This window comes from Bubalus bubalis, chromosome 6 (assembly GCF_019923935.1).
Source record: "Bubalus bubalis isolate 160015118507 breed Murrah chromosome 6, NDDB_SH_1, whole genome shotgun sequence".
Classification (NCBI taxonomy): domain Eukaryota; kingdom Metazoa; phylum Chordata; class Mammalia; order Artiodactyla; family Bovidae; genus Bubalus; species Bubalus bubalis.
Genome location: NC_059162.1, coordinates 15,765,444 through 15,788,577, shown reverse-complemented (window position 1 = coordinate 15,788,577; position 23,134 = coordinate 15,765,444). Strand labels below are relative to the sequence as shown.

Below are 23,134 nucleotides of genomic sequence, written 5' to 3'. Positions count from 1 at the left end.
AAGCGACTTAACATGCATGCGTGTGAATCAGAAGACCCAGCCCATTCTCCAAAGTTCTCCCCTCCAAGACAACTTCTCACTCCACTGACAAGTCTTGGTTCCAAGCCTATCAAGGCCCCAACTAATTCCGAAGCCAGAGCTAGATAACAGAGGAAAAAGACATCTTTTTTCCTCCTATCATCAATAACAATAACAATAGGTCCTACCTGGACCATCCCACTCTCCCCACTTGACAGCTGGGGAGACAAGCTCGAAGAAGCTACATGGATTGTCCAAGATCACACACTGGAGATGGCAGAGCTGGGACTCAGACTCTGCTCTGCTTCTTTAAAACAATCCTATTTGCCTCCAGGAGAGGAGAGACAATAGCTGCCCTAACCCCGTCCTAGGCCCATAAGGCCTGACACAGACACCCAGAAAATACTTGTTCCATAATGACTCAGTGCCTGGTGGATAGAGGATGGGAGGCCTGGTGAGCAGGTGAAAGTGAGCCCTGCTCAGCACACCAAGACCAACCCCAAGGTGCACAGGAAGTGGCCACTTCATTAGCTGAGCCAAGCAAGACTTTCTGGGTTGCTGCTGCCCTCCATGCATCCATCAGCCAGAGGGTCATCAACTTCAAATTAGGCAAAGCCCAGCCCCTTGGATCCCCTCAACTTTCCTTTGCTCCAGAGTCTGCTTTCTCGGGCTCTGGGAAAGCCCCATTCCCTGAATACTCCAGCAGGGAGCCACCTGCTCCAGCAGCAACCCTCCCACCCCATCAAGACAGATGTGCACAGACAGATCCCACCCTGGGAGCTGTCTCAAGGAGGAGCCATTCCCCTAAGAGCTCAAGGGTTCACTAAAAGAGAGGGTACTGGTCTTGCCCCTTCTCCCCACCCCCCAGCACTTGGGCCTGCATCAGTTTCCCCCAGCAAGGGCTCCTGGTCCCCAGGGGGAGCCTGGAGGGGGCCGGGGTTGTGCCCAGAGTGGCTGTCAGGCCTGCCGAGGCCGGTGGCCCCCTCTCCTGGAGGGCCCAGTGGGAGAAGACAGCAAGCAGAAAGACCTGCAGACTCAGAGGCTCATTACAGGGAATGACTAAGTGAGCTGCGATTCCAGGGGAAACCCCGCTCACTCCAGCTCACTGAGGGGCTCAAATCCTAGACCTCCAGAGATGAAGGCGACTTCCGGGAGCTGCCCAGAGCTGGGGCAATGCCCTCTGAGCAGCCAGGACCTTCCACCTGGAAGTCTTCATTCTGGCTCTTCAGGCCATCTGACAGGTCTGCCCCACCCCTTTCTAGAGCAGGCCGATCAGCCCATCCCCTGCTCAGAGAGCGAGAGGCTGGGAATGGGGGAAATCCGATCAGCACCTCCCAGGTTTTTGTGGCTGGATTTCAGCAAGGAATGTGACAGTCTCGCAGCAGCTGTGCCCAGCCTGAAACAAGCTCTATTTGAAACCCCCAACAGCTGAGCCCCTCCCAGCTACCCGCTGGCCAGCCTAGCCACCCCCTGCCCAAAATGACAAATAAGTAGAGAAATCCAAGCAACAAGCAAGCATGCAAGCGCGCACACACACACACACAGCGACAAGTAAACTGCGGGTGAAGGGTAGAGTAGGGGAAAAAAATCCACTTGCCCAATGACTCCCCAGGTCTCCAAGCCTTCAAGCTCGCAGCAGGAGGTCTCCCAGCAAGCAGAGCTTTAACAGAAATCCACCTTCCTCAAGCCCCACTCCCTTGGAGGACGCGATTTCCAAGCCCGCTATGGGAGGGAAGCCCCCTCCTCCGCCTGGGGACTGGACAGAGGCTGGAGCAGCGGGGCCAGCTCCCTCGCTAAAGCCCGTGCCGCCGCCGCCGCCGCCGTTCTCCATCGGGGCGCGCACTCACACACTCGCGCACACACTCATCCTTATTTATCCCCGAGAAGAAGGAGTTGGGGTGGGAGGGGAGAACTGGGGCTGAGCCGGGGGCGCGGGCTCTCGGGGACGCCCGGGAAACCCTATCATTCCATCCCAAGGAGAGGCACTCCCCCCACCCCCCACCGCCGCCGCTGATGCCAAGGCGGCGCCCATCTGCTCTGCCCGGGTAACACCTGTAGCCATTTTTATCAGGGGGTGTTTACGAGGCAGCAGCAGGTTTATTCTGAGTCCTCTTTCCTAAGGGAAAGGACCGCTGATTTCCTCCGCCTATATTTTTACCCCATGCCCCCCCACCCCCAACACACACACAGGAGACGCCAAATCACCGGTGCTTTTCTATTTTGCCCTAAGTCTCTCAGGGAGGAGGAGGGAAATGGAAACTTGGGAAGAGAGGGAGAAGACAGAGAAGGGACTGGCATGGAATCCCCACCCCCCACCCAGACATTTATTTCTTTTTTATCCTCAGGAAAATGGAGTGGAGCAGGGAGGGGAGGAGAGGAGGGAAGTCACAGGAACTGGCAAGCGCATCAAGGCAGAGTGTAATTAATTGGTGCGTTAAGCTGCTGGGTTATGCTTTAGTACGAGTGAGCCAGGAGGAAAGATGATTTCTCAGAAGGGATTCTTTAATCCTCCCTAACACAGAGTCTGCAAATTAGACACAGTGTGTGGGGATGTCCCCCCTCCAAGGGAAGCAAGGAATGAATTCTCCCGGGATTAAGCAGGAAAACCATGGGAAGTTAAGTGTTCGATATAATTGAGCAAACGCCTCTCCCCACCACCACCATCTCTCTCTCTCTCCCCCAATCTCTCTCTCTCTCCCCCACTCTCTCTCTCTTTTGCTACCTACATATTCCTTTTGTTCAAAGGTATAAAGAGAAACTGCAGCCCCTACCTTTGAGTACAAACCCCAAGAGAGCTCGGTCTCTATCACCATAACAACAATTCCAAACATCCCAAAAATCAGAGCATAGTCACTCAGTCGCTTCCTCTTTTCAAACAGGGCCCTCCTGTGTCCCAGCTTATAGCCAATGTTTTGGTTTTTCCGCTTGTTGGCTTTGGGGAAGGTGGCGCTGCTGGCGGTGGTACCGGCATGCTGGTGGTTGTGGGTGGCATTGGGGTGATGGAGCAAGGTCTGGTGGGCATGGTTGTCCTCCCGGGAGGAGATGATGATCTCCGGGGGATTGCTGGGGCTGAAGAGCTGGAGGGGTTGGCCCTCGGGCTCAGCCTCAATGAGGTTCCTCCGGGAGGCGCTGAGGCGGCTAAGGGGTTTCATGACCCCCCCGCTGTACTTGCAGGAACTCATGGCGATCTCCGTGAAGGGGTTGCTGTCCCGCCGGTGCACCAGGGGGCTGGCCTGCCGGTGCCTGCCGCCTCCACCAGGCCCACTTGTGGCTGTGGAACTTGGAGAGTGGCCAAGCAAGTGGTCATTGAGATTGAGCTGGCTGCCTTGCCTGGAGGAAGGGTGGAGGATGGCGGTGGAGTTGGATGAAGGGGGGCCCCTGAAAGCAGTGGGAGAGGAGTGTAGCAGGCCGGGATGGACAGGCTGGCTCTGGAGTTGGGTGAGCTGAGATAGGGGATGCGGTGGCTGCTGCTGCTGCTGCTGCTGAAGCTGCGGAGGCTGAGGCTGCAACGGGGGTCCTGGGGGCTGCTGGGGGGCTGCTGGTGGTGCTGGCGGTGGTGGCGGCGGCGGCTGCTGCTGCTGCTCATCCCCGGAGGATGGACAGGGGCACTTGGGGTCTTCATCCAGGTCCCCCACCCCAGAGTCATGGAAGTGCCCAGAAGTGTCCATCTTGGGGCCGGGCTGGATTGCCTGCAGCACAACCCCCCACCCCAAAGCCACCCTCGTTCCAAAGATGTCCTCAAAGAAAGCCAGGCATCCAAGCTCCCCCACCAGAGTGTCTTGGCTCCAGTCCTCTCTCTTTGGCTTGCTCCGGTTCTCTGGGGCTGCCTGGAGTCCAGACGCTGCCACTCAAGAATGCATGGTACTGGGCAGGGAGGGAGGGCAGGAGGGGAGCTTGGAGAAAGAAGAAGAAGGGGGAAAAAGAACTCTGTCTCAGGAGGTGGTCCTCTAGGAGCGTGTGAGGCCAGGCTCAGCTTCACTCCTCGCTGGCTCAATAGCTTTGCTCTCCTCCTCCTGCCACTGTTATAGGGTAAGCCAAGCCCACTTATTAGCAGCTGGTCTCATTGGCTTGGCTTAACTCTCCAACCACCTCCTAACTCCGCCCCCCGCATAAGCTCCTCCCCAGAGGAGGGGCCTGCCGCGCTCCGTTCCCAGCCCCGGCGGCGGCGCAGCGAGGGCTGGGAACTGTAGTTTCGGCTCCCCACCCGGGAGCTGAGCAGCTGCCCTCTTTTCCTCTGACAGGTATGGCAGAAACCCGTCAGCCCACGGCGATACGGAATCTATGCGCACGCGGGGTGGTGGCGAAGAGGAGCAGAGGTCCTCGTACGGAGGGGAACTGTGCACCCTGATGCGGTGGCAAGAAACAGGAAGTTATTAATGGTCGGGGTCTACGATAGCTTATTTCACACCTATTATCCAGCTACCCAAGGAGGCGGGCATCGTGTTTCCATTTCACAAACTGATGTTCAGAGATATTGAGTAACAACTTCAAGGTCACAGAAGCAAAGGTCACATCCTCCTGACCCCAGGTAGACACTGAACTGCCTGCAATATGTGTGCAGGAGCATCTGTTATTTCTAAGCCTCACAACAACCCTATGAAAATGATGTCATTATTCTCCTTCTGCAGATGAAAATCGTTGTTTAAAAAAACCACTCAAGCACAGATAAGTAACTTGCCAGATGTTACCCCGTTTGTAATTAAGAGTAGTAGAATCTGAACCCAGGTCAGTCTGAATCCATAGCCCCTATACCATCTCCCAGGATGCCTTTCTACTGTGATGCTCAGTGCAAAGTGGTGGCTCCATAAATGTGGCTCAAATGACGAGTGGGAAAGAGCCAGATAGAAGTTGTGGAGGAAGAACTGGCCTCCCCAAAGCAGGATGTGTGAAATGGACGATGGCTGCCGCTGGACCTGGAGTCACGGGAGGGTCTGGCAGGAAGACTGAAGACCCCCGTGGTTGCTCCCCACCTGATCTGTTCCATGGAGCTCTGAGAGTCAGAGCTGGGAACAGCTGCTGGCTTCCCAGGTTCAGAACCATCATCAAGTATTTATTAAGCTCCCACGGTGTGCAAAGGGAGTTCCAAAGAAATGGGACCCTGCTGAATTCATTTCCATTTCTAACTGCAACTGACTTAGAGATCAGTGAAGAGGAGGCCTGGGATTCCCCAGGCACACCTGGGGTTTTAGGAAGGCGATGTCTTCCTACCTGGGTTCTTGGTTCCCCCATCACCCCTTGGCCTCTGTCTAGCTGCTTTCCTGGTAGGAAGGGGGAAGAGTAGGAGAGCCATGCACACATACACACACACAGATACACGTATGCAGATGCACATATATACATAGGTGTGCACTCAGTGGTCCATAAACATGCACACACACAGTGAGGTTTTAAAGCAGTTCTGAATAGTCAGCAGCAAGTAGCTAGGTCAGGAAGGGGCAGAGCTCCCATCAAAAGAGCCCAGAGTACCCTTCCTATGCCAGTTCTCATCTCTCCAATCCCCTATCAGCCCTAACAATTGACAGTTAAGCGTTACTTGTAAGCCACAACCCCTGAAACCTCAGTAATTACAACTACAGACAATACCTTGATAACTGTTATTATTATTGATGACATGGTAACACTGTCCCGCCCCCGCCACTGCAAGTCATAACACGGGCTCAGACACAAGCCTGGGGTCTCACGTGTTTTCCCACAACCATGCCAGCCCACCAGTACCCCTTCCACACCTCCCTCCCTCCAGCATGCCCGGCCTGCCCTCTCCTTTCCTTCTGTCTTCTTGGTTTCCCTCCTTCCATCTCCAAACAGAGCCACCTGTTTTGTTCAAGGCTCCAGATCATATACTTAGGCTTAATGATTTCATAACAAATTACCATTACTGAGTCGTGAGTAGCAGAAATGTGCTGTTACTATTGCTTCTCAGTGCTAGACACAGCATCTGGGCTGTGAAAAACCAATTTTTAGGGACAGACTCCAGGTCTAGGCAAGTCTGTGCCCACTCCACCACTGTGATCTGTCTTCTGTCTCAGTTGACCTTTCTGGATCCCCTCCCGCTTCCAGGTCCCCTGGCTGTGCCAGGTGGATCCAATGGGGACTGTTAGAGTATGTCCTTCTAGCATGGATGGGGGTGAGAAACACCTGGCAGATGGGAGAACTGACTATACAGAGCCAAATGTCAACTGGAGATTCATCTGGAAATGGGCCGGAACTTGAAGGCTAATGCCACTGATGCAGCTCACGCACTTCGATACAGCCACCCTGTTGGAATGGGAAGAGAACAATATCATGGTTAGAGCTCAGGCTCTGGAGTCAGGCTGCCCAGGCTGCCCCTCTCTATCAGCCAGTGGCTGTGTGATCACAGGCAGGACGACCACCTTCTGATCCCTGTCTATAAAATGGGAGTGATAGGGTCCCTATATCATGCAAGTCAGCAGGAGCAGGCTACCTCTTCAGACCACACATGCAGCCCAGAAGCTGTGCTGGAGCTGGCTGGTACTGGCTTATAAAACCCAACAGTGTATTTCTCTTCCCAGTGATGTTGCATTGATAGCTTGAAATCCTTGCTGTTGGAAGTGTTTACACCATAGTAATTGGCAAATCTTGCAAATCAAGGCTGACTTTTCCTGCACATGCAAACCCACACCTTGAAGGACAGGCTCGTCCTTCACACGAATTAGGCCTCTTAAGACTGAAAGGGGCTTCCCTGACAGCTTAGCAGGTAAAGAATCCACCTGCAATGCAGGAGACACTGGTTCCATTCCTGGGTCAGGAAGATACCCTGGAGAAGGAAATGGCAACCCACTCTGGTATTCTTGCCTGAGAAATCCCATGGACAGAGGAACCTGGTGGTCTACAGTCCAATGGGTCACAAAGAGCTGGGCACAACTGAGTGACCAAGACTGTAAAGAGGAAGGCCAAGGGAATGTGCTGGAGTTTCTTAGCCCAGAGAGGACAGAGAAAGTAAACAAGGGCATGCTCAGCAAACCCAGTAAGGCAGAGGGGGCCTTTGGCCATACCAGCTCCACCTCGGGTGTGCTGCCATTTCCCCCTGCCCTCCTCTCCACATTCATCCTGCACCACTTCCCCCCTTAAGTCCGAACACCATATATGGTTCCTCCAGTCTACAGTCAGTCACTCAGTCGTGTACAACTCTCTGCACCCCTATGCACTCTAGTCTGCTAGGCCCCTCTGTCCACGGGATTTTGTAGGCAAGAAAATTGGAGTGGAATGCCATTTCCTACTCCAGGGGAGCTCCTCCAATAAGCCTCCATGCCTTTGCCCACGCTGTGCCTTCTGCCCAGCATGCCTTTCCAGGACATCTTCATCTAACACATTGCTTTTTGCCCTTCAAGACATGGCTCACAGGACATCTTTCTGAGAAGCCTCTCCCAAGCTCCTCGTATTCAGAGCAGGGGCCCTTCTCCTGTGTGTTCAGTGCCTGTGCCCACCTCTATCCCTGTCTTTGTCAAGCCCTAGAGCTATTATCTCTCTGCATGTCCCTTTGTCCCTAGACTGTGCATCCCTGAGGGCAGGAACGGCATCTTCTTCACTGCCACACCTGCAGCTCTTGCCCAGAGCCTGGCACACAATAGATGTTTCATAAACATTCACTGAACTGAACTGAACTTGAAAGCTTGGAGAGGTCATTTGGAGGCAAATAAGAGGAAGTCATATTGCTTTCCACAACAAACAATAATCACAATTTCCCCATCAGTAAAATGAGTGTGATAAAAGAGAGTTCAAAGATCACTCAGCCTTAAAATCCTATAATCTGTGGTCTCTGGAATTTGTTACCCCCAAAAATGTAGAACTGACTGAAAATGGGTTTAGAAACAGTAATGATATATGATTTATATGGCTGTCTTTCCCACTAAGCTGTAGAGTTCTTGAGCCCAGAGAAGGGGTCTAATTTTTTTCTGTATCCCCAACACTGAGCAGGGTATCTGGCCATGGATGTACTCATTATAGGTTTATTGTACAGATGGATGGATGGATAGGTGAATGGGTGAATGGATAGATTGGTAAATTGGCTGGATGGCTGGCTGAACAGACAAACAGGTGGATGGATGGAGTTCAGATGATCTACAACAACAGACAATGGTGGGATTTTTGAGAAAGTTTGTGGTGGTTAAGGGCTAACCTTAACCTTCCAGGGATGAAAGTACAAAGATCAACCACACTTCCTCAGACCCTGGATGATTGGGTTAGAGATAGCTTTGAGCTGAACTGCTGTCTAGCCCATCCAGGTTCAGTCATTACTGTGTTCTTACCTAGGAGTTTTGTTGCTGAATCAATTAATGCTTTAAAAATAAAAGCAGCCCCTGCGTTTTCATAGCACTTTATAGTTTTCCAACTACTTTCACATAAAGTACTCCATTTGCACTTCCTGGCTGCCCTGGAAAGCAGGCCAGGAAGGGTTTATCGCTCCAGCCTTTACACTCTCACCCCCATAAACTAAAATGCAGAAAGGCTGAAGTGACTCGCTGAAGTTCGTAAGTAAGTCATGGATTTGAACCTGGATCCTTCTGAGCCCGGACTCATGCTGTTTCACGCTCCCCATTCGTGCTGCCTGGAAGGCCGCTCCAGCCCACTCAGCGTCCAGTCCCACTGGAATCTGAAGAAAGCACAGTGCTGCCTCCACCCAAAGCCTTCCCAGACACCCCCTCCTCAGCTTCTCCCCCCGAGTTTGACACCATCTCCCTCTTCTGAATTCCCTTAGCACTTTATTTGTATCTCTCTGGGGATACTTTTCACCCCTTGCCTTGTATTGGAGTCCTCTGTATGCATGTCTTTCCTCCCCTGTTTTTAATTTACACCCACAAGCAGCTCGGTGACAAGAGCCTGTAGTGTGAATTGTAAAACACACACACAATACCGCACTCCACCTCGCACCCAGACTGTGTGTTGAACTGGGAGGTGAGTGAGTGAACTGATGCCTGATTGAGAGTCTAGGGCACTGTGACCCTGAACACAGTGCTTACCCCTTACCTGCACTCCTGGCCACCGTGAGCTCCCATCTGTAGGTGTAGATCCCTCATCCGTGCTTTTCTCTGAGTCCCTGAACATCCAGACCCAGGACGAGGGCTCTCCTAACTCAAGCCCGCTCAGCCTCCCCCAAGCCATGGCAGAAAGAGTGAGGCAAGACCACAGCACACCCTACCTGCTTCCAGGGCACCCACCAGCCGCTCTTAGCCACCTACGGCAGCATATACCCTCTCCTCCAGGATCCTGCGTTGCTGAAGAAAAACTGAAACTTCTGTGCTTTGCATGGATCTCGCTTCAAAAGAGATGTACGGCTTAACATCTCATGCCCTGGTGCGTTCCCTGAAAGCCTGCTCTGTGCTTGTGTGGTCCCCACAAGCCAGTGGGGTTGAATTAGTAGCCCCGTTCTACAGATGGGGAAACTGAGTTAAGTTCCAGGGAAGGCAACTGGCTTGCGCTTGTTGTCAAAGAAGGCAAGAGGTCATGCCTTGAGCCAAACTGGACTGTCCGCTTGCAGGTCACCTCTCCACCCAGTCACCACCACCAGGCTTCGTCCCCTTCCAGAGGACAATTCCTCCCGCCCTCCACTTCTAGGCAGGTTCTCCGTGAAACCCCCTCTGACAAAAGGACCTGGGGAAGTTTCATAAAAGCAGCTTCACAGAGAAGGGTGAAGGAAGGGTGACGATTCTGCTCTAAAAACCGTGTGGCCGGCGGGGCTGGTTCTGGATGAGAAGAGAAGACAGAGTGAGCAGGCAGGCGGCGGAGCCGGAGGAGCCTCAGGCTGGGACTCCAATCTGTCTGCTTTAGAGCCACCGTCTTCCTGCCGGTGACCACACGGCACCACTCTGAGCCCATAAAGCTGGACCCAGTCATGCCTCCCTCCACAGTCGTCTTGTGAAAATCGGGACACATTTTTAAATGCTTCTCCTGACCCTTTCTCCATGGCTTTGGTGTGAGAACTTGCTGTCCTGGCCAGATGAGTCAGTCTGGATGGGTCCGTTTTTTTAGAGGAGTTAAAGGTCTTTGGGGGCTTCCCAGGTGGGGCTAGCGGTAAAGGACTCGTCTGCCAATGCAGGAAACATAAGAGACACGGGTTGATCCCTGGGTCGGGAAGATTCCCTGGAGGAGGGCATGGCAACCCCCTCCAGTCTTCTTGCGTGGAGAATCCCATGGACAGAGGAACCTGGCGGGCTACAGTCCATGGGGTTGCAAAGAGTCAGACACAACTGAAGCAACTTGGCATGCACAGAGGTCAAACAAAAGGTGCTGATATGATCTCTGCAAAGAATGCATGAGATAATGGGTACAGGGCACCAGCATCTTGTCACCACGCTGCCTGGCCAGGCTCACAGGAGCTAGGATAAGGGCACACACTTTGCAAACTGTAAAGTGGTTGACTGGGAAAGTGCAAGGACTTTGGTGGACCTTGGTGGACCTTGGTGGCTGGGGTGGAGCCCATGAGACCCATTTGGCCAGGGTTCAGCACCTGACCCTCATCCCTAGAGTCAGGGCAGGTCCAAAGGCCAGTCTACTGAGGGCTAAGTCAGTGGAGAGGTAGGTGTGCCCACTCCCAGCCCCACACTGCAGTGTAGGTGATGGCATCCTCCCCCCGTCCCCGACTAGACATTCAGCTTCCTGCGGGTGGAATTTCTGTCTATTTTATCCACTGCTGAATCCCCCGTACCTAGCATAGCGCATGCCCTCAATTAAGATTTACTGATTAAGTCCATTTCCTGGTCTCAGTCCCAAAAGGCTCAGAGGAGGAAAAAAAAAATTACCTCTAACAGTTTCCCAAACCCAGAACTGGCACCTGAGCTGCCAAAGAGAAGGCCAAGAACCAGGGCAGCCCAAGGCCCCAGGCACTCTGTAGCCTTGGATGAATGGCCCTCCTACAGTTCGGGTTGAGAGAGAGAACAGGTCCCCAGAGGCTGGCTAGTAACTTGGGCCCCAGGCTTCTGAGCCAACCGATAACATCAGCCCTTCCCCAGACTCCAGTTGACCAGTGGTGGCTCAAGCAGGAAGGTCGTGGTGGCTCCCAGCCCAGCTCTGGCTTTGAGACTGAGGCCACAGCCTATGCTCACCCGTCACCCACCTGGGGCACCGAAACCAGTGGCGGGTTTGTGAGGAGTGTGGCGACCTCTGCTGGTGGCATGTACACATAGCACTGCGCTCCAGGCCCCTTGGGAAGCCACGAGGGAGATCCCCAAACAGAACCACGCCCTTAACCTTCTGCCTCCTTCCTTGGAGACCCAGGAACTACATTCAGTGCCAGGATTCACCTCTGTGAACGTTTCGAAGAGGTAGCTCCTATTTGGCAGGTTCCTCGAGCTGTTTCATCATCGGAAAAGAATATATTACCACTATCATCTTCCTAAGGAAGCCAGCATAAAATCGCTGACTGAGAGGGCTGGAAGGAACCACAGAGATTGAACCTGCGTCTCTTGCGTTGTTAAAGCAGGTTCTTTACCACTATCGCCACCTGGGAAGCCTGCTTTCTTACTGACTCCACCCCATACCCAAGCTCCACTCCAAGTCGCTGTTACTAGATGGGGAAAAGTCCCCTCTCCCCGCACCACCTGCGCAGGGCAAAGTCAACAGCCAAGGCCTTCTGCACCCAGCACTTTGATATGAATAATGCAAAAGGGCAGGCATCTCGCTGCCTTCCTGCCTTCCCTTGCCTTCCTCCTCTCCCGGTAAAGGTGAAAACGGGAGGGTTGCTATGGACACTGCACTCAGGCTCTCCCTCCTCAATAATAATCCCGTAGCCGCCCTCCCTGCTGGAGTCTGTTTCTAATTGCCAAGCCTCAGAGGCAGGAGGAAGCCTCGCAGGAGGTACCAGGCAGCTGGAAGAACCCAGGGATTAGACAGGCTAAGGGGGAAGGACACAGTGACAAGATGGAAATCACTTGAAATTGGAAGCAACAAGCTCAACCTTTGTAGGTAGATCGACAAAACCAATGTCGATTTAGCCAGAATTAGAAAAGCATTAGTGTCTTAACAGGATCCCCGTCAAATCAGACACTTAATCACTGTGGCCGGCGTCTCTCAAGCAGGATTCTGAAAGGAAGAGGGGGAGAAGCGAGGCCCCACAGCTGTGTGCGTGAGCAGTGTCTGCAGGAAAGACCTTGACAGCCTTCTTGCTCTTACATAAGGACAAACATGAGTCCAGGAGCTTCTCTGAGCTCAACTCCTGGACCCCCTGCTGCCCTGTGGGCAGAGGCATCCCAACTCCCCCCTGCCACATTCATTTATCCTCCCCAAGAGATCAAAGCATCATCACCGCTACTAGTTTCCCCACCATGGGAACAGAGCCTGCCCTGCCACCCGCCCATTAGGATCCCACCAGGTGACAGGAGCACTCTCACCTCGAATCCTGTCCCTGCCATGAGAACCAGAGCACACCACCTCTGTGGACATGCCCTCTGAGAGATCAGGATACCACCGCTGCTATTATTGTCCCCATCCTGAGACTAGAGCTCTTTTCCGGCACTGGGCTCTCTACCAGGAAATCAGAACTACCCGTGTCCATCCCACGGCTGCCCATCTACACATCAGACCAGGTCACCAAGACCATGAGCGAGATTCCATACAGCTATGGACTCAGGTCCAACTGAACAGGAGAGTTCAAAGTGGAACATCCTTTCTCTGTTTTCAACCAAAAGCCGCATGCTTTTGGTTGGAAGGACAGCCAGTTTCATCCTCCAGCGCCTCCAGTGGCCACAAGGAACCTTTAAAGATCGGGACAGGGAACAACTGACTGATTCCAGATTGGGAAAGGAGTATGACAAGGCTGTATATTGTCACCTTGCTTATTTAACTTACATGCAGAGTACATCATGCAAAATGCTGGGGTGAATGAATCACAAGCTGGAATCAAGATTGTTGTTCAGTCAGTAAGTTGTGTTTGACTCTTTGTGACCCCGTGGACTGCAGCACACCAGGCTTCCCTGTCCTTCACTTTTTTCCGGAGTTTGCTCAAACTCATGTCCATTGAGTCAGTGATGCTATCCAACCGTCTCATCCTCTGTCGTCCCCTTTTCCTCCTGCCTTCAAGCTTTTCCAGTATTAAGGTCTTTCCCAATCTGTCATTTCTTCTCACTGAGTGGCCAAAGTATTGGAGCTTCAGCTTCAGCCTCAGTCCTTTAGATGAATATAGTACTGATTTCCTTTAGGATTGACTGGTTTGGTGTTGCTCTCCAAGGGATTCTCAAGAATCTTCTCCAGCACCACAATTTGAAAGTATCAATTCTTTGGTGCTTAGCCTTCTTTATGGTCCAGATCTCACATCCATACTTGACCACTGGGAAAAAAACCATAGTTTTTACTATAAGGACCTTTTTCAGCAAAGTGATGTCTCTGCTTTTTTTAATACATTGTCTAGGTTTGTCATAGCTTTCCTTCCAAAGAGCAAGTGTCTTTTAATTTCATGACTGCAGTCACCGTCCACAGTGATTTGGGAGCCCAAGAAAATAAAATCTGTCACTGCTTCCACTTTTTCCCCTTCTATTTGCCATGAAGTGATGGGACTGGATGCCATGATCTTAGTTTCTTGAATGTTGAGTTTTAAGCCAGCTTTTTCACTCTCCTCTTTCACCCTCATCAAGAGGTTCTTCAGTTCCTCTTGGCTTTCTGCCATTAGAGTGGTATCAAGATTGCCAGGAGAAATATCAGCAACCTCAGATATGCAAATAATACCATTCTAATGGCAGAAGGAGGAGAGTGAAGAAGCTGTGCCCTGAACACCACTAAAAAAAAAAAAAAACCATATCCTGGAAGAAGCATGTGAATGAACCAGGGAAGCCCTATCTCTACCCCCAAAGATCCTTGAGATAGATATAGATGATACAGATAGAGATCTACACACATACATACACATACACATATATATGTATATACATGTGTCTATACACATATTTTTTTTAAAGCTTGAAAAAGATTGATTAAGGGAAGGATCAAAAGCTTTTCCAAATCCCCACATTTACACTATTTCTCTCATTTTCAATTTCAGCCATTAAATACAATGAAGCAGAACAGAAAAGCTGTTTCTCCCCCAGACCTGTAATGGAAATTCCAAGACTTACCTTGAAAACAAGATCACGAGGTCACCCCAGAAAATGGGTGCAGGACAACCAGCTGGGCTCACATACCAGCAGTGACTCTCTCCAATGCTGACTTCATGACAAGTGGAACTCCATCCGACACCTCGGGAGAACCACAAATAACACCCCATCCGGGAGCGAGGGTCACTCAAAGATAACCCTTCTCACAGACGCTGGAGCTAGAATGCTGAGGGTCTACAGTGCCAGAAAGGCGGAGGCCCAAGCACCGCTGGCTGGACACTCGGTGTAGTGACAATTCCCCACTGCTGGGAACCACAATCCAGCCTGGACTCCGCTTTCTGCTCCAGAGCCTCTGGTAGGTTTTTCTAATAAAAGGAAAGACACCAAAGAAGCGGGGAGACCTCATATAGGACACCCCCATGAGATCAGGGGGGCTGCCAGCCTAGTCCTTTCAGTCCTGGCCTCTGCCCTCTACCTGGGAAATCTCTTCCTGATAATGAGCTCGGTTGACTCTCAGGAGGGTCAAGAGAAGAGAGAACACTTTATTTCTGGATTTCCAGGCTGCCCATCATTGGATGGGGAGAAAGGGCATGTGGGCTGCGCAAGGATACTCCTTCCATTGCCACAATACCAGGCCTGAACCATAGTTCAGAAACCAATTGTAACAACAGTTTGGGGGCACCTACCAAGCTGGTAGCTCAGGCGGTAAAGATTCTGCCTGCAATGCGGGAGACCTGGATGAGGAAGATCCCCTAGAGAAGAAATGGCTACCCACTCCAGTATTCTTGCCTGGAGAATTCCATGAGCAGAGGAGCCTAGTGGGCTACAATCCCTGGGGTCACAAAGAGTCGTACGTGACTGAGCAACTAACACTTTCACTTTCAGCAGGCCCCAGACATTGTGCAACCAACTTCTCACTGAGCTGGTGATCCTCTGCTAGGCAGTTCCTGTCATCCCCATCATACAGATAACAAGATGGTGCCCCCGTGGTTAAGAATCTGCCTGGCAATGCGGGGGACACCGTTTTGATCCCTCCAGAAACTAAGATCCCACATGCCTTGGGGCAACAGAGCCCGTGCACCACAGCTACTGAGCCCACAGGCTCTAGAGCCTGTGCTCTGCAAGAGAAGCCACCGCCGTGAGGAGCCCGAGCACAGCACGAGAGAGTGGCCCCTGCTCGCCGCAACCAGGCAAAGTCCACACGCAGCAACGAAGACCCCGTGCAGCCAAAAATAAAACAATTGAAACTGTAAAACAAAGAGAAACAAGAGGCCTAGGGGACCTGCCCAAGATCAAATAACTGAGTTGCAGACTCTAAAGGCCCAGCACGCTCATCTTGGCTGTTTTCCCGTCTGATGTTTGAAAGGCACGTACAGAAAGGAAATGAGACGAGGCTGTGTGTCTCAGAAAGCTGCTGCTGCTGCTGCTCAGTCCCTCCGTTGTGTTCGACTCTTTTTTTTTTATATATTTTTTTTAAACTTTACATAATTGTATTAGTTTTGCCAAATATCAAAATGAATCCACCACAGGTATACATGTGTTCCCCATCCTGAGCCCTCCTCCCTCCTCCCTCCCCATTCCATCCCTCTGGGTTGTCCCAGTGCACCAGCCCCAAGCATCCAGTATCGTGCATCGAACCTGGACTGGCAACTCGTTTCATACATGATATTTTACATGTTTCAATGCCATTCTCCGACCCTAGGGACTGCAGCCCACCAGGCTCCTCTGTCCACAGGATTCTCTAGGCAAGTATACTGCAGCAGGTTGCCATTTCCTCCTCTAGGGGATCTTCCTGACCCAGAAATCAAACCCGTTGTCTCCTGTGTCTCCTGTACTGCAGGTGGATTCTTTACCGCTGAGCCACTGGGAAAGCCCTCTCAGAAAGAGTATGTGCCAAAAATAAGCCATTATTCTAACTGGGGAGTTTTTCCCACAATTTAGGAAACCTTGCCTCCTCTGATTGCTCTGAAACTATGTTCCCAGCGCTGATTTTATGACAAATACCATCTCTGGAAATCCCTGTGGCCCATGGTGGGAGCCCCGGGGAGGCCTGGTGAGCACTAATCGTCTTTCTTAGCATAATAGCTTTTTCCTCCTGCAAACCTAGTGATTTAGCCTCCTGGTAGCTCCAGGAACTGGCAGATGTGAGCCGCAGAGGGTGAGAAAGGCCAGTGGCTTCCTACTTACTTCTTGTCACTTCCATTAGAGAGCTTCTAAACCACCCAGAAGGGCCATAGAAGGGAAAGAAGAGAAAGAGGGATGAGAGACTGCCCTGAAGACCCCCTAGATCTTATCATAGTGGCTTCCGGTGCTCTGAGCCTTGATTCTGGCCAATGGGGCACTTCTGCATCTCCTAATACAGGCCAAGAAGGCTAGCAACTCCCCAGCCAAGAAATTTCAGTTTGCCCAGTTCTCTTAGACCCACAGATCTCGTCTGATCAAATTTTTAGAGTAGAGAAAAAGAACAAGATTGCAAGAGAGCCCGAGAGACCTGAACCCCAGGTCTAGGACTGGAGAAGATTTATTTTTGTGTTATTGGTACCAAAGCAGGAATTTTCCAGAATAGGTTACCAGAGACAAGCAAGCAGCCAGTATCTCCTACTTAAGGCTAGACAAGTTTTCATTAGAAAGATCTGGTCTCCCCATGAAGTAAAAGATGCAAAGTGCTTAGCACAGAGACAGCATGCGATAGGTACTCAAATGTTCATCTTTCTTGCCTCACTTTTCATCCTTTTCATATGAAGGTGTTTCACTGACAGAAAGGAGGCTTTGGTAAATAAGAGGGTTCTGTCACCTGGCTAAAGAATCCAAAAGCTCTAGGGGACTTCCCTGCTGGTCCAGTGGTTAGGAATCCACCTTCCAATGCAGGAGATGTGGGTTCGATCCCTAGTCAGGGAACCAAGATCTCACGTGTGGTGGAAGATGGGAAATGAGTGACTTTGCAATTGCACTTAATGTTTCATATCCCATCGGTGTGCTTTATCACTCAGTTGTGTCCAACTCCTGGCAACTGTAGGCTCCTCTCTCTAGGGAATTCTCCAGATGAGAATACTGAAGTATTCCCTTCTCCGGGGCATCTTCCCGACCCAGGGATGGAACCTGGGGTCTCCTGCATTGCAGGCAGATTCTTTACCATCTGAGCCACCAGGGAAGACCTCGGGGCAGTTAAGCCTGTGCTCCACAACTAGAGAGCCCTCGAGCTGCAATGAAAGATCCCACGTGCCACAGCCAAGACCCGACACAGCCAAAATTTTTCTTCAAAAATCCAAAAGCTCTAAATTCAATGCATCTAATTCATTTTAGTTCATGCCATTGCTCGGGAGAGGGAAAGTCACCCTTGGCCCTAAGAAATGATGACGTAAGGGGAGGATCTCTGAGCATATGTGTAGTTTTGCCCTGTCTGGCCTGAATAGGGCCCATCAGAGGTGAAGAACCTGCATCTGTGGGGCTCATTTCCACCTGGAGGAGCTTGGAGAAACTAGCCTAAGTGTAGACAGAGCCCAACTCCAAGGCGAGCTTAGTCACGCAGCTTCTGAGTTGTTCTTGGCTGGGGCGGAGGGCGGGGGAGGTGTCAGTCCCCTTGCTTCTCCCATCGCCCTGGCCTTGACTGTACTGAAGCAGCTTTGCCGAGCGATGCACCAGAGGAGAGCAGAGACGGGCATCCTTGCAGCAGTTTGTCAGCTGTACCGAAGAAGTGATGGTGGGGGAGGTGGTGGAAGTCAGTGACTCAAAGCAGGTTCGGGGATTATCTGCTGTTTTCAATTATCCACGTCCCTCATCACCATGGAGAATTGAGAATTGGGTGTATTTGCCTCCCCCTCAGCGCTCTTGCTGGCATTAGAGATGTGATTTGTACTTGGAGCAACTGTGGGAAAGGACTCAGAATGGTCTCTGTATGAACTCCCCCTAGCACTTAAATGCCATGAAATAACTCTCTGCGCCTGGCCCCTCCTGGTCCCTTTAAAAATAACTGGAAGAGAAACATACCTAGTGGGAAGAGAAGTGACAATTATTGAGCATCCACGTGGGACTCAATACTTATTCTGAGCCAAGGAAACTACAACTCAGGGAGGTGAAGTGATTTGCCCGTGACTTGTCACAGCCAGGAGCAACAAAGCTGGTGCTCTGGCTCAGAGCAAGGCTCACCCCAAGGCTCATTTCCCCACCCCATCCCTGTCTCAGCGAACTCACGCTTCCCTCACAAGACACAGTGGGCCCGTCTTGGACCTCCCTGTCTGTATTTGCTAAGATACATTCAGTTGCCAGTAAAGAAACCCTAACTCAAGAGAGTTTACAAAGACATTTAGGGAGTTCCCTGGTTGTCCGAGGGGTTAGGACTCGGCATTTTCACTGCTATGGCCCAGATTCAGTCCCTCCTTGGGGAACTAAGGTCCTACAAGCCACATGGCAAAAAAAAAAAAAAAAAAAGGACATTTAGTATCCCACACACTAACTCCAAAGGTAGGACAGTTTCAAGGGCCATTAATTTGATGGTACGTGTCACCATGAACATGTTCTTTCTGACTTTCTGCTCTATCTTCTGCATGTTGGCCACTCCCTCATGGTCACAAGATGGCTGCAGCACCTCCAGGCATCCCACCATTACACTTCAAAATGCAGAGACAAGTAAAGGAAGCACTCTTGTCTTGGATCTCTCCCTCTCTTTTTTAAATATTTATTTATTTCCTTGGCTGCTTCAGGGCTCAGTTGCAGCATGCAGTATCTTCGACTTTTGTTGCAGCATGCAAATTCTCAGTTGCAGCACGTAGGATCTAGTTTCCTGACCAGGGATCGAACCTGAGCCCCCTGCATTAGGAGCCAGGAGTCTTAGCAGGGACCACTAGGAAAGTGGAACACCAGGAAAGTCCCTTGGATCTCTTTTTAATAATGAGAAAAACTGTCCCAGCAGTCCCTAGGTTTTCCTTAACTTCTCACTGGTTAAAAATGGGTTGCATGCTCAGACCTAAGCCAATCACTGACAAATCCCATGGGAGCAGGATTACCATGCTGTCTAGATTGGGACCTGTTGTCCTGTAAGGAAGGTGCTGACCAGAGGGTGTGGACAAAGTGGGGATTCATGAAAGACGTGAGTCAAGTACTGCATCTGCAAGTTAGCCAAAGATCCAAATGTACATTATTAAAAGGATGCTTGCCCTGAGTGTGGACCTGAGGCCATGTACCAACTCAGCATCCCTGTAACTCCGATAAAAAGGGGCGAGGCGCCAGCTTGCACCAAAATGAGAACCACTGGCCTTATTGTGAGCTTGCTTATCTAGAAGACACACACAACAGCCTTCATTAGAGAGATTTGGAAAAGAAATCTTATCAGAGATATATTCTGTCACATAACAGGGAAGCGAAGCCTTTTGTGAAACTTAACGGGCCACACAGGTGAGGCAAGCAGCTACACAGCACCAAGGTCTTTAATTTCCTGTAGGAAGCCTGATGATTATCTGTCTGGAAACGTCTCAGCTCAAGTAGGGATATATGAGAGCCAGAATGAAAGGGCTCTTTATGTGGTCACGCTCTAAATTCAGACTCCTTAAAGAGAGATGCTTGTCTAAGAAGGCCAAACAAGCTCAGAGTAGCCCACCAATTCTGCCCTCTCCAAAGCCCCTCAAAGGCAGGCCAGGGCCCCTTTCAATGGAGAAAACCCCTTTCAGGTCAGAAAACCCTGACCTGAAGACAGGCAAGAGATAAGGGAAAAGAGAAAGAGAAAATATGCAAAGCGAGAGAGACAAAAACACTTGGAGAAACAGGAAGCAGAGAGTGAGATCAAGAGACTAAAGAGAGATGGAAAAGAGAAAGGGAGGAAAGTTGTTGTGACAAAGGGGAGAGAAAGGAGGAAAAGGAGATGAGAAACTGGGAAAAGAAGGGAAGAAAGACAAGCCACAGAACTAGGCAGACAGGAGATGTCCAATGATCACTTTTTCAAGGATTCTTGTTTACTGGTTGGAATTTCCAGCCCTAGGTAATCTTCTTATAGCTGGCTTTGCTTTCTGCACGAGGACAGAAATCCGGGGGTCACACAATGTTTTTCCAGCCAGCAGGATCCAGATGTTTCCAGTTCCTGAAAGAGGCTGGACTGAAGGGTCAAGGGGTCATTACTCAAAGAGGCCTTGAATACGCCTGACTCCTAGTTAAAGGTGGAAGAAGAAACAGCTGGGACTCAAAAGAGTTATTCTCACTTTGTGAGCTCTGACATCTGAACTCACTTCTTATCCTGGTTTCCGTGGATGGGATGAGGACAAGCGTCTATAAACAATCTGTGTATTCCATCTTCCCACATACCCTCTCCAGGAATAACTGTCAACTTGGCAAAAGCTCTGTTTCCCTCTAGTTGCTGCCTAAAGAACTCTTATTCACCCCTCAAAACCCTATTCAGATAAGCCTCCTTCCATGACCCTTTACACCCCCCAAAGGGTCAGCTGCATCCCCTGCTATGTGCCCCCTAACACTCTGAAAAGGAATTCTCTTGAGGCACTTCTCACATAGCATTGTAATTATGCATTTATGTTCCCCAGTAACTGGGCAATGCCACAAACATAGCAGAAATGCCATAAATATTTGTTGACTTAATGAATGAATAAATAAATAAGTCTGCTTCCCTGACTAGATGGTGAGCTGCTCAACTTGTGTGGAATCAAATTGAATCCCAGAACATTGGAGCCAAAGAGCACTTAGCACTCACTGAGTCCAGCTCTCAAATATCAGTTTTATCGCAAACATGAACAACAGAATCTAGGAATTACGTAAGATTCAAGCTCTTCTTACATCCCTTGGAGTAGATCACTAATCTATGTAAATGTGTAGACACAGGAAGGTTCCAGTGTTTTCATTTATTTTCTTTTCTGAATTTTCATAGGAAAGGCTTCCTCATCATGAAAGGTGTGGAAAGAATAGAAGACAATAAAGAAGCCAAAAAAATCATGTATATACTCTCTATCTGAATCAGGCATTGTTGATGTTTGGCATATCCCAGTCTTCTGCGATGGACTGTTTTCCTTGTAAAATTGAGATCGTGGTGTATGTACATAGGTTTTACAGTAGTTGTAATTAGTATGTATTTGACTTTCTATCTGACTTTCTGTTCTGTTTATTTCATAAAAGGAAATCTCACCAACACATTAAATTCCATCGTACTACAAATAAGTATAATCCTACCTGCTGCTGCTAAGTCGCTTCAGTTGTGTCCGACTCTGTGCGACCCCATAGACAGCAGCCCACCAGGCTCTGCCGTCCCTGGGATTCTCCAGGCAAGAACACTGGAGTGGCTTGCCATCGCCTTCTCCGTAATCCTACCTACTCGGTGTTTTTGTTAGTCTTCCTCTCCCATCTTATGTCTACAGTTTGCTCAGTCATTCACTATCTTGGGGTGCTTGTCAGTTTCTGGCCATTATCAGCATCACTGCTCTGAACCTCCAGCAAGCACGTATGTGCGGTTAGAGGTAAAGCTTCTAATAACAGCATCATCGATGGATTCCGGAAGTGCTGCGTGTCAGCCAGCTTAGATGGAAGCAAGGACAATGCGCTCTGGAAGCCGCTAACTGACCCTAAGGTGGCTGTGGTGGCGGTGGCACCACTGGCGTATGCTTGCAGGTGAAGCGTATGAGCTCAGGGGGCTGGGGCCAGGTTGCCGGGATACACCTGGAGCCCAGATCCTGCCCCACAGTGGGCAAATGAATGAATGCATGAATGGTGCATAGATGGGGGTGGGGGTGGATGAACTGTGCTTAGATGCCTTGGCAGCATCTCAGCCTCCCGTGTGTTATACTCCCTGACTGCAAAACAGAGCCCCAAGCCTCTGGGGAAATCTGGGACTGGTACGTGTTAGCAGCAGGGAAGTGTTCCAAGTCCGTGGTCCACAGTGCCGCCCTGCGGCAGCCGGACCCTGCCCCCAGCTGAGCAGCAAAGGGAACGAATGGTGATGAGATGCTGAGTACAAAGCTCGCCCAGCTCCCGGTGTCCCTCACGTGTTCTCACACCCACACATCCACCCGCTCCTACCCATGTGAGCCTCTCCGCTCTCATCTGGGGTAACCACCAGAGCAGTCTGTTTGGGCAGATAACCTGCTGGGTGGGAAAGAACATAACAGGGCTTTCCCTGTCATCCAAGGAGCAGCACTTGTCTGCTGGCCGTTCAACTGACAAAGCAGGTCAGCAGGCCTGAGAGCGGCTGTCCTGCTGTTCACTCCACATACAGTCCTTGGGCCCCTGCTGAGCCTAATACCGAGAATTCAAGGTGAATAATAGATGAGTCCATCCTTAAGGAACTCACCCTTTTGTCCCAAACTGGCTCCTGTTTTGCAATCCCAAAACCATCCCCTTGTCCCGTATTCCTCATCTCAGGCGGAGAAAGCCCCATCACCACCACCCACACGCCGCCTCCAGATGCTTGAAGCCGTCCTCAGTTCCTGCTTCTGATCCTGCCGACCCAGGCTCATAAACGCCTTACAACATCTTCCTCTTTTCCTCTCCACCTCTCTAGTCCAAGCCATGACCCCAACAGCTCCTGATTGGTCCGACTGTCACCTCCCCCACCTTCACACCCACCCTGCACAGGGCAGCAGGGAAATCCTTTGAAAATGTGAATCTGATCATATTGCTCCACTGCTTGCATGCACACTGATTCGCTTCAGTCGTGTCTGACTCTTTGAGACCCCATGGACTATAGCCCACCAGCCTCCTCTGTCCCTGGAATTCTCCAGGCAAGGATACTGGAGTAGGTTGCCACGCCCTCCTCCAGGGGACCTTCTTGACCCAGGGATCGAACCCACATCTTTTGCGGCTCCTGCATTACAGATGCATTCTTTACTGCTAAACCACCAGGGAAGCCCTGCTCCTCTGCTTAAAAGCCCATAATGGCTTCCCAGGGCCCTTGGGATGAAAGCCAAAGTCCTCTTCAGTGCAGCCCCATGGCCCAGGGGGCCGACCTCACTCTCCTCCCTTACATCACCCTTCATCTCTCCCCGCCTGCTCCTACACACCCACCTCACTGGCTTTCTCCAGCTCCACAGAGAGCCAGGTGACCTCACCACTCAGGGTGCCTGTGATGTTCCTCTGCCTAGAATACCACC

The 23,134-nt window shown here is 50.9% G+C and overlaps 1 protein-coding gene across 3 annotated transcripts in view; it reads right to left on the bottom strand.

The window, feature by feature from the left end:
* The window catches only part of KCNN3 (potassium calcium-activated channel subfamily N member 3), a 174,307-nt gene extending 170,230 nt beyond the window's left edge, over positions 1 to 4,077 (bottom strand). For 2 of the 3 annotated variants that reach the window (XM_045166029.1, XM_045166030.1), the window contains exon 1: positions 2,790 to 4,077. In XM_045166029.1, coding sequence (XP_045021964.1) covers positions 2,790 to 3,686 — 897 coding nt within the window. In that variant the 5' untranslated portion in view covers positions 3,687 to 4,077. Of the gene's footprint in view, positions 1 to 1,615 lie in introns of all 3 variants that reach the window. The other variant, XM_045166031.1, reaches the window with a different exon arrangement.
* Between the last annotated feature and the right edge of the window lie 19,057 nt (positions 4,078 to 23,134).